Raw genomic sequence first — 12,156 nt, forward strand, 5'->3', positions numbered from 1 at the left:
TATGGTGTTACCTGGTCCGCCACGTGACTGTGGGGGCGCTGCTGTGGTCGCTACGAGGCCCAGCAGGTGTGTGTGGACTGATGTGTAGGACTACAAATCCCAGCTGTGCTATAGCACTACAAGCCCTGGTGTATGGAGACAGTGTGCCCTGTAGTACTACAAGTCCCAGCACATGTGAATAGACTGCTCAGTACCATTTGGAGTGTACATATAGATTGCCCTGTAGTACTACAAGTCCCAGCATGCACATTACAGTGCAGACTGTGATAGAGGACTCGGTGCGGTATATACTCATCTATTGCCTTTTTTGTCTCAGCAGTGTAATGGTTAACAGACAGAGCGCTCCAACCAATCATCTGCCTCTCTGCTGCGGCTCAGCCAATCACAGGCCGCACCTCCCCCAACCAGGAAGTGGAGTAAGACCATGTGCACACTTCAAGGGTGACTTGGTGTCAGACTGAACATGTAAGTGGAGCCTTGTCCTGTGATCACTGGTTTCCTGCAGATGTCCCGTATAGACGGACTCTATACTGTATAGACAGTCCGCCTCGTACAGATGTCCCCTATAGACGGACTCTATACTGTATAGACAGTCCGCCTCGTACAGATGTCCCCTATAGACGGACTCTATACTGTATAGACAGTCCTCCTCGTACAGATGTCCCCTATAGACGGACTCTATACTGTATAGACAGTCCGCCTCGTACAGATGTCCCCTATAGACGGACTCTATACTGTATAGACAGTCCGTCTCGTACAGATGTCCCCTATAGACGGACTCTATACTGTATAGACAGTCCGCCTCGTACAGATGTCCCCTATAGACGGAGACTCTATACTGTATAGACAGTCCGCCTCGTACAGATGTCCCCTATAGACGGACTCTATACTGTATAGACAGTCCATCTCGTACAGATGTCCCCTATAGACGGACTCTATACTGTATAGACAGTCCGCCTCGTACAGATGTCCCCTATAGACGGACTATATACTGTATAGACAGTCCGCCTCGTACAGATGTCCCCTATAGACGGACTCTATACTGTATAGACAGTCCGCCTCGTACAGATGTCCCCTATAGACGGAGACTCTATACTGTATAGACAGTCCGCCTCGTACAGATTTCCCCCTATAGACGGACTCTATACTGTATAGACAGTCCGCCTCGTACAGATGTCCCCTATAGACGGACTCTATACTGTATAGACAGTCCTCCTCGTACAGATGTCCCCTATAGACGGACTCTATACTGTATAGACAGTCCGCCTCGTACAGATGTCCCCTATAGACGGACTCTATACTGTATAGACAGTCCGTCTCGTACAGATGTCCCCTATAGACGGACTCTATACTGTATAGACAGTCCGCCTCGTACAGATGTCCCCTATAGACGGAGACTCTATACTGTATAGACAGTCCGCCTCGTACAGATTTCCCCCTATAGACGGACTCTATACTGTATAGACAGTCCGCCTCGTACAGATGTCCCCTATTGACGGACTTCATACTGTATAGACAGTCCGCCTCGTACAGATGTCCCCTATAGACGGAGACTCTATACTGTATAGACAGTCCTCCTCGTACAGATGTCCCCTATAGATGGACTCTATACTGTATAGACAGTCCGCCTCGTACAGATGTCCCTATAGACGGACTCTATACTGTATAGACAGTCCACCTCGTACAGATGTCCCCTATAGACGGACTATATACTGTATAGACAGTCCGCCTCGTACAGATGTCCCCTATAGACGGACTCTATACTGTATAGACAGTCCGCCTCGTACAGATGTCCCCTATAGACGGAGACTCTATACTGTATAGACAGTCCGCCTCGTACAGATTTCCCCCTATAGACGGACTCTATACTGTATAGACAGTCCGCCTCGTACAGATGTCCCCTATTGACGGACTTCATACTGTATAGACAGTCCGCCTCGTACAGATGTCCCCTATAGACGGAGACTCTATACTGTATAGACAGTCCTCCTCGTACAGATGTCCCCTATAGATGGACTCTATACTGTATAGACAGTCCGCCTCGTACAGATGTCCCTATAGACGGACTCTATACTGTATAGACAGTCCACCTCGTACAGATGTCCCCTATAGACGGACTATATACTGTATAGACAGTCCGCCTCGTACAGATGTCCCCTATAGACGGACTATATACTGTATAGACAGTCCGCCTCGTACAGATGTCCCCTATAGACGGACTCTATACTGTATAGACAGTCCATCTCGTACAGATGTCCCCTATAGACGGACTCTGTACTGTATAGACAGTCCGCCTCGTACAGATGTCTTCTATAGACGGAGACTCTATACTGTATAGACAGTCCTCCTCGTACAGATGTCCCCTATAGACGGACTCTATACTGTATAGACAGTCCACCTCGTACAGATGTCCCCTATAGACGGACTCTGTACTGTATAGACAGTCCGCCTCGTACAGATGTCCCCTATAGACGGACTCTATACTGTTTAGACAGTCCGTCTCGTACAGATGTCCCCTATAGACGGACTCTATACTGTATAGACAGTCCGCCTCGTACAGATGTCCTCCTATAGATGGACTCTATACTCTATAGACAGTCCGTCTCGTACAGATGTCCCCTATAGACGGACTCTATACTGTATAGACAGTCCGCCTCGTACAGATGTCCCCTATAGACTGACTCTATACTGTATAGACAGTCCGTCTCGTACAGATGTCCCCTATAGATGGACTCTATACTGTATAGACAGTCCTCCTCGTACAGATGTCCCCTATAGACGGACTCTATACTGTATAGACAGTCCGCCTCGTACAGATGTCCCCTATAGACGGAGACTCTATACTGTATAGACAGTCCGCCTCGTACAGATTTCCCCCTATAGACGGACTCTATACTGTATAGACAGTCCGCCTCGTACAGATGTCCCCTATTGACGGACTTCATACTGTATAGACAGTCCGCCTCGTACAGATGTCCCCTATAGACGGAGACTCTATACTGTATAGACAGTCCTCCTCGTACAGATGTCCCCTATAGATGGACTCTATACTGTATAGACAGTCCGCCTCGTACAGATGTCCCTATAGACGGACTCTATACTGTATAGACAGTCCACCTCGTACAGATGTCCCCTATAGACGGACTATATACTGTATAGACAGTCCGCCTCGTACAGATGTCCCCTATAGACGGACTATATACTGTATAGACAGTCCGCCTCGTACAGATGTCCCCTATAGACGGACTCTATACTGTATAGACAGTCCATCTCGTACAGATGTCCCCTATAGACGGACTCTGTACTGTATAGACAGTCCGCCTCGTACAGATGTCTTCTATAGACGGAGACTCTATACTGTATAGACAGTCCTCCTCGTACAGATGTCCCCTATAGACGGACTCTATACTGTATAGACAGTCCACCTCGTACAGATGTCCCCTATAGACGGACTCTGTACTGTATAGACAGTCCGCCTCGTACAGATGTCCCCTATAGACGGACTCTATACTGTTTAGACAGTCCGTCTCGTACAGATGTCCCCTATAGACGGACTCTATACTGTATAGACAGTCCGCCTCGTACAGATGTCCTCCTATAGATGGACTCTATACTCTATAGACAGTCCGTCTCGTACAGATGTCCCCTATAGACGGACTCTATACTGTATAGACAGTCCGCCTCGTACAGATGTCCCCTATAGACTGACTCTATACTGTATAGACAGTCCGTCTCGTACAGATGTCCCCTATAGATGGACTCTATACTGTATAGACAGTCCTCCTCGTACAGATGTCCCCTATAGACGGACTCTATACTGTATAGACAGTCCGCCTCGTACAGATGTCCCCTATAGACGGACTTCATACTGTATAGACAGTCCTCCTCGTACAGATGTCCCCTATAGACTGACTCTATACTGTATAGACAGTCCGTCTCGTACAGATGTCCCCTATAGATGGACTCTATACTCAGTCCGTCTCGTACAGATGTCCCCTATAGACGGACTCTATACTGTATAGACAGTCCGCCTCGTACAGATTTCCTCCTATAGACGGACTCTATACTGTATAGACAGTCCGCCTCGTACAGATGTCCCCTATAGACGGACTTTATACTGTATAGACAGTCCGCCTCGTACAGATGTCCCCTATAGACGGACTCTATACTGTATAGACAGTCCGCCTCGTACAGATGTCCCCTAAAGACTGACTCTATACTGTATAGACAGTCCGCCTCGTACAGATGTCCCCTATAGATGGACTCTATACTATATAGACAGTCCTCCTCGTACAGATGTCCCCTATAGACGGACTCTATACTGTATAGACAGTCCGCCTCGTACAGATGTCCCCTATAGACGGACTCTGTACTGTATAGACAGTCCTCCTCGTACAGATGTCCCCTATAGACGGACTCTATACTGTATAGACAGTCCGTCTCGTACAGATGTCCCCTATAGACGGACTCTATACTGTATAGACAGTCCGTCTCGTACAGATGTCCCCTATAGACGGACTCTATACTGTATAGACAGTCCGTCTCGTACAGATGTCCCCTATAGACGGACTCTGTACTGTATAGACAGGCCACCTCGTACAGATGTCCCCTATAGACAGACTCTATACTGTATAGACAGGCCGTCTCGTACAGATGTCCCCTATAGACTGACTCTATACTGTATAGACAGTCCGTCTCGTACAGATGTCCCCTATAGACTGACTCTATACTGTATAGACAGTCCGTCTCGTACAGATGTCCCCTATAGACGGACTCTATACTGTATAGACAGTCCGTCTCGTACAGATGTCCCCTATAGACGGACTCTATACTGTATAGACAGTCCGTCTCGTACAGATGTCCCCTATAGACGGACTCTATACTGTATAGACAGTCCGTCTCGTACAGATGTCCCCTATAGACGGACTCTGTACTGTATAGACAGTCGGCCTCGTACAGATGTCCCCTATAGACGGACTCTGTACTGTATAGACAGTCGGCCTCGTACAGCTGTCCCCCTATGGCTCCCACACATCTGTGGCTGTCACACTATTATCCGAGTAGCTGTCGCTCTCACACAGGGGACATTTGTGGCTGCTGTACTGGTATAGAGGTCCTCTGTGTCCCGCACGCTGACATGGGGGGATATCTGTAGCTCCCACACATGTAGACGTTTCTATGTTTGTATGTTGTCCATGCTTACAATAGACCGCTCACTGGCTGTAGTGGTGACATTTGCAGCATTCACTATTTAAGTCCACATTTTGGAGGACATGGAGACCATTGAAGATAATCGTCTCCGAGTCCATCTCCTCTGCAGACATACAGACTGCACACGTTTGTTGCAAATGTCCATGTGATTTACACTGTTATGGGGCCATTTCTTTTGGAAGATCTGTGACTGACAACACTTGTGGCAGGCCTGCTGTTAGGGTATGTTCACACAGAGGTCATTTTCCTAGCTGAAAAATTTTGCTTCAGGAATTTGAAGCTGAATTTTTCTGCTTGACCAAATTCCGTGGCTGAATTTACAAATTCCGTGCCAATCATACATAAATTTTCTGCCTCCAGTTCACTTCAGTTGTTGAAGACTGGTTTCGGTGCAATTTAAAGCTGAATCCAATGCAGAATCCCCCTCAAATTCAGCTCAAAACGCACCCTTAGGCTAAGGCCCCACAGGCCGGACCTGCCGCGCTAAAGCACTGTGGGAACAACATTGGCGTGAACGCATTGCGGTTCTTCCCGCAGTGCATTGAACAGAAAGTTCACAGAGTTACCTTAACGGTTTTGGAAATCGCAGCGTGTCCGTGCTGCGTTTTTTTTCTGCAAAGTGGGCATAGGGTTCACATGAATCCCATCCATTTGCAAGTACTGTACAACGCGTGGGGACCCGGCCTTAGACTAAGTTTACACGGCGGAAAATGAAGAGAAATTTGTCTTCATTTTCCACCACCATATTCGGCTGCGGGATTGCCATAGCGTTAGCTGTTTAGGCCCGGATGAATGGGCCTAATTGGCATGGAATCCAAAGCCGCGGAATCCACAAGAACAAGCAGGACGCTGATTTTTTTCCGCGTCCTCCTGCAATCTTTGCCTCCCATTGAAAAAATTTAAACGGAACCTTCTTACAAATCCATGGCAAATGTGAACATACTCTTACGCTGGGTACACACCAGCGCCCGGACTCCGTTTTCAGGTTTTTGCAGAAGACGGAAACCTGTCATGCCGAGTCCGAACGCCGGTGAGCGTATTATGCTCTTAGTTTTTTAAACTGGACACAGAGAACTGCATGTCCGACTCTGTGTCCGGTTTAATAAAAACGGTTTTGCCGCGGAGAGCATAAAACGCTCACCGGCGCTCACGGCCGGAGACTTTTCAAGCCCATTCAAATGAATGGGATTGAAACAACAACAGGTTTCCGTCTTCTGCCCCTATTTTGTGCAGGAAACGGAAACCTGCAAAACGGAGACCGGGCGCAGATGTGAACGAGCCCTTACTGGGTTTAGACCACCAGAACTTGGACCATTTACTCAGAACTATGGGTAGCTGATATTTGTAGCTAGGCCCCTACTTCTAAAGGGCCAATAAGGGAGTGACCGTTCTGCTTGTCTTGATGGGGGACCTTGACCAGGTATCATCTTCCATTGTCTATTTCTCCTTTACAGGCAGGCCGCCCTGGAAGTCACAGCCAAATACTGCCGCAATGAGCTGGAAGAGTACGGGACGTGCGTGAGCAGCAAACCGGGAACCTGGCAACAAGACTGCCATGAGCTGAAAGTGAAGGTGGCTCAGTGCACGTCATCCCAGTGAGTGTCACCACACCGGCCTTATGGTTGGCTTAGTAAATTGAGCCAGATTTATTTCAGATGTCGTCACTGGCGTCCATGCATGCTTAGAGATTTGCGACAATTACATTATACCACGTGCACCATTTTAATTTGTTTGGCGCACAACTCCATCTTGTTTTCAGTACGTAACATGGCCACTGATTTGTTGTATTTTCCCCCTCCGTTAGCCCCATAATACGGAAGATTCGTACACAGTGCGCTGAACCCTTTTCAGCTTTCGAACAATGTCTAAAACAGAACCAGACCACGGTGGAAAACTGTTCCAAACACGTAACCGAATTTCTTCAGTGTGCCGAGAGCGTCAAAATGTCTGACCAGGTAATATACCGCCATGTCGTATGACCGTTCCTGAATGTCGCTGGGAAGGTGCTAACTATCCCAACCCCACGCTTCTTTCTTCACAGACCCAGAACTGACCAAGGACTCTGACCGCTGCGACGATTGGTCGCGTGACGTGAAAATTTTACCTCACGAAATTCCCGTTGTGTCATAGCCACCCCATAAATGTACAGAAAATTCGGAAATTGAATATATTTAGGCGTTTGTTTTCTAACTTTCTGGTATTTATAAACTATAACTTGAATTTTACCGTGAATTGCGCCTAAACGTGTCATTCCTGTGTATATTACTCCATGTTCACTTTATTGGGCAAACCTCGTGACGCTTTAAGGATTTATCTGACCTTAGAGATTTGGGGCTTACCGCAGGAGTTTAGGGGTATGTTTTCTACCTAAAAAACTAATCTTCAGGAACTTTCTTTCTGCTTCACCAAATTCCGCAGCAGAATTTGCAAATTCCGCATCGACCGGACCGAAATTTTCTCCTTCCCATTCACTTCAATGAAAAATTCAGCTACAGGAAAAAAAAATTGCGTTTGTCTCCTTTTGAAAGGTATGGAGTCTCGTTTCAGGTGGAATTTGGGGCAGAATCCGCCTCAAACTGAGGTGTCAAATCGAGGCCTGTTCTACTTTGCGACATTTTGGGTACATAAGGCTGAGTTCAGACGGGGTTTTTGGTCAGGATTTTGAGGCGGAATCCGCCTCAAAATCCTGACCAAAAAAACGGTTCCCATTGAAATCAGTGGGAGGCGGCCAGTTCGGTTTGTTCCGGCTCCCGGAAACAAGAAGCGACATGCTCATTCTTCAGGCCGATGCCTTGGACGTCTGACTAGGCCCATTCATTTGGGCCTAATCCGAAGCGGAGTGGACGGCACCGGCATCCAGTCGCGGCTACCATTTTTTTGGTCCGGAATCTGAGGCGTCCTCTGCCTCAAATTCTGGATCAAAAAACTCCGTCTGAGCTCAGCCTAAGGCTTCCATGTTGCCTCAGGAATTTTACCTCCATTGATGTGATTCTGGGGTACACGTTGATTTTCGTCAGATCTGTGAGGACCACCCCAAAGATGTAGGACCCCATTTGACTATTTTATCCTCTATTTCTGATGTTCTGTAATACCTCACCAATATCTTCTGGACACTGCGGCAGTAGTATCCTTGTGGTGTATCTGGCGGTGATGTCTGTCGCGTATCTCCATTACCTACTTATTATGAAACTAGCTATTAATAAATTATTTTTCAATCATGGAACCAGTTGTGTCGCCCCCTTCAGGAAAAAGAACTCCCATATACTTGTGACCTGTTTATCCCCTGTGTTTATGTGGTTAAGTGTACGTTCTGCATACGTGTACATATATGCACTCACTATGTGCATGCGCACATATGGACATGTACTACACACATATAGATGCGCAGTATCCCAGGTGCATATACACACTCACTACAGATCTACACATTTGTCTACTTACTACATGCATGCGCACACATACTTGCGCGGCAAGCACACGGAGCCCATTATAGTCTATGGGCTCCATGTGCTTTGCAAGCACATCGCTTGCAATTGCGATTGCATTCCGTCCAGGGGGGTCTCCATGCGGACTCCTTGCGATTGGAATATAAGCACTAGTGTGAACCAACCCATAGTCTATGGAGATGTGTTGGGATTGTGTATCCCCTATTTTTGGGGACCCATCTAATTACCTCTCATTCTCTCTCATGGCTTCATTCCAGGTTTTGTTAGTAGGATAGAGTAGCGACCTACCTCTCCAATGATATCACAGCAGTAGCCGTATCTTACCATCTTACAGGTATGACTGTGCATCTTGCGGCCCCTTCTTGGCCATATTTTATAATATATTGTTCAGTACAAAGGGAAATCTCATTTGACGCCTACTGCTGAGGAGCAACTGAGCACATTTGAAGTGAAAATCCAGTTCCCTGTCGTCCGTACCAGCGGCACAATGTGGGGTATTCCTGCCCCTGTGTGCTGGTAGGACAGGCGGATTTTTAATTAGCCAATCAAAAAGCGTGGCTGGCCCTATAAGAGGGCACAAGAACCTCCCCTCTGCGTGTTTTTTTCTGTCCTGTGTGGTCAAGGACAGGTGGGGAGGACTTGTGTCCTCTTATTTTGGGCTCTATGGGTTACTTACCTTTGGAGCATAATTCTTCTTTCTTTCAGTTTCTGACCTTCTTGATTGAAGGTTCCCTTCCCCTGTCTGGGGAAAAAAGTTTGTTAGCCTGCGTGGCTCCTTTCCTTCCCTCCTACCTCCCTCCCTCCTCCCTCCCCTCCTCTTTCTCCCTCAGACTCACCTGTCAGCACGTCGCAGACCGAGCTGGTGAGTTTGCCCGGCACTCTGCTTATCGCGGGGCTCCGCTCGCTGTGCGCTCACGGCCGTGCTCTGCCGGAACTAAGTTCCCGGCGGAGAGTCGCAGCGTCCGCATTTGCCGGGCGCACACTTCCGGTTGTGTCCGGAAGTATAGCGGCGCCATTGAAAGTCCTGGCGCCGGCGGGATGTGTTTACTCCGGCATTCTGCTTATTGCAGAATCTATGCAGCACGCAGGTTCGGGCCAGGAATTGAAGGGGTAGGCGCCCCTGCTGGGGCTGTTTGGAGGGGGGGGGGGGTAACCTTTTTTCTTTCCTGGAGGGTGCATGTGATTATGGCCCCTCCCATTTCCGGCCGGCCGGTTTAAAGGTCAGGCCGGCCGGTTATTAGTTACCTTCTCCTTTTCTAAGGCGGAAGGCTGTGCATCAGAGGTTGTTGCCTAGCTTCAAGTCTCCTTTTGCCTCCAAACCAAACCTTCAGTTTCTTGTCACCTTGCTGTCCGGTCTAGGACACGGTAAGATCTACCCCTTCTTTTGATACTTGGTAGGATATGTTGGTGACAATTTTGCATGGTCTATGGTCTCTCTGTAGGATATGTCTTCCTCTACTACCCCCCCTGGGGATTATAGGAGGAAATCTACTGCCAAAAGGAAGCACCTTTCCTGTTTTGACTGTGACACTCCACTCCCTGATGGTAGGTAGCGGCTTAAAGAGTTATCCCCTCCGGGGTACTACCGGTCCTATAACCCGCCTATTATTTTTAGGCTATGAATGGGCCCGTTGTCGCGGTTGCAGAGGCCCCCCACCTGAGGAGCCTTCTCCTAGAGATATGATGGCCTGGGTCAAGGAGATGGTGAGTTGGGCATCGCTTGGGTAAAGATAATTCCCTTGCTTGTACTCTCTCTTTATTTTGCAGGATGATTCCCTTAAAGGCATACAGTCTACCTTGTCTCAGCTCGCCAAGAGACCATGCACAGAGCATCGTTCCTCGTCCCTCCCTCCCCTGGAACATCTACGGGTGGCAGAGGATGTTTCCTCCGAGGACGACTCTGTAGTTTCCAGCAGACCTGTGTTCCACTATGAACAAACAGGCAGGCTGCTGAAGTCCATCCGGTCTACAGTGGGCCGAGATGTTGACGGGGAAGCCTCCACGTCTGCCTCTGGGGGACATATTGCCTTCCATGCGGACGCCACGCTGACCGACCTCATGGTGCAGCAGTGGAAGCAGCCAGAGAAAGGACATTCATTATCCAGGATCTTTAAGCACCTGTTCCCTATGGATTCGGCTCAGTGGGATTCCTGGGGGCCTCCCCCGAAGGTGGATCTAGCCGTGGCGAAGTTGTCTCGTAGAACCCTGGTGCCCCTTGAAGATGGATCAAATCTTCAGGATCCTTTGGATCGCAGGGCTGACGCCACTTTAAAGAAGGTTTATTCTGCTTCCTCTGCCCAAGCTTCAGTAGCCATAGCCTCTACCACTGTGGGCGATTTTCTTCGTAACCGCCTAGCCACCTTGGAGCGGGATATTGATTCCGGTGTGGACAGGGATGACATCTTGGCTTCCATGAAGAATATTCATAGGGCTGCAGATTTTTTGGCAGAGTCTTCTCGCCATCAGTTGAGAATTTCAGCCAAGTCGATGGCGTTGTCCACTGCGGCCCGCAGACCCCTGTGGCTAAAGCCTTGGCGTGCAGACTTTGCATCCAAGGCTGCTCTTTGCGCGCTCCCTTTTGAGCCAGGAAGAGTATTTGGGCAAGGCTTGGATACTATCATAGAGGGATTAGCTGAAGGTAAGGGGAAGTCCTTACCTCAAGCTGCCAGGGGCAGACGTGCCCCCTCTAGAGGCAGAGGTTCTGCCTCTAATTATAGATGCCCAGCCCAGCAAAGGCGTCCCAGATATCGTCCTAGAGGATCCGGACGAGGTGCTTCAAGGGAGGACACCAAGAGGAAGCCGGAATTTTGACGCGGGGCAGCTCCCTGTGGCCCCCCTTCCTGTGGGAGGACGTCTTTCGGTTTTCTTCAGAACTTGGGTCACCCATATTCAAGATCCATGGGTGTTAAGAATTATACAGCACGGTTATCTTATCAAATTCCACCTTCCACCTCCAGATCGGTTTGTTGTCACCAGAACCCTTCCACCTTCTCAACAGGCCAGTCTAGAGGCCTTTGTCGCCGAGTATGTTATCAAAGGCGCCCTGGAGAAGGTCCCAGCCTCAGATCTCGGTCTGGGAGTTTACTCCCCCGTCTTTCTGGTCCCCAAAGTCACCGGGGGCTGGAGAATGATAATAGACCTGAGGTACCTCAATCGCTTTATCAGGAAGAGGTCATTCCGTATGGAAACCGTGGATTCCGTGTCTGCTTTTCTCCAGCCAGGAGACGTGATGGTTACCCTCGACCTGAAGGACGCCTACCTTCATGTCCCTATTGCTCACTCCCACAGGAAATTCCTCAGGATCGCCGTTTCTATGGCCGGCCACAGGGAGCACTTTCAATTTACAGCTCTGCCGTTTGGCATCACATCCGCCCCCCTGGTATTTACCAAGGTGATCGCTCCGGTCGCTGCGGCCCTCAGACTGCAGGGCCTCTTCATCGTTCCTTACCTAGACGACTGGCTTCTGAAAGCTCAGTCTCCTGCTGCTCTCCTCCAGCAG

The 12,156-nt window shown here is 48.9% G+C and overlaps 1 protein-coding gene across 1 annotated transcript; it reads left to right on the forward strand.

The window, feature by feature from the left end:
• The first annotated feature begins 319 nt into the window (after positions 1–319).
• Positions 320–7,850, forward strand: CHCHD5 (coiled-coil-helix-coiled-coil-helix domain containing 5). Its single transcript, XM_075276083.1, is given in 5 exon segments — positions 320–362; positions 365–465; positions 6,666–6,806; positions 7,016–7,166; positions 7,253–7,850. Coding segments are annotated over 5 exon segments (444 nt in total). The 5' UTR covers positions 320–323; the 3' UTR covers positions 7,265–7,850.
• The last annotated feature ends 4,306 nt before the right edge of the window (positions 7,851–12,156 follow it).

This window comes from Leptodactylus fuscus, chromosome 5 (genome assembly GCF_031893055.1).
Source record: "Leptodactylus fuscus isolate aLepFus1 chromosome 5, aLepFus1.hap2, whole genome shotgun sequence".
NCBI classification, from domain to species: domain Eukaryota; kingdom Metazoa; phylum Chordata; class Amphibia; order Anura; family Leptodactylidae; genus Leptodactylus; species Leptodactylus fuscus.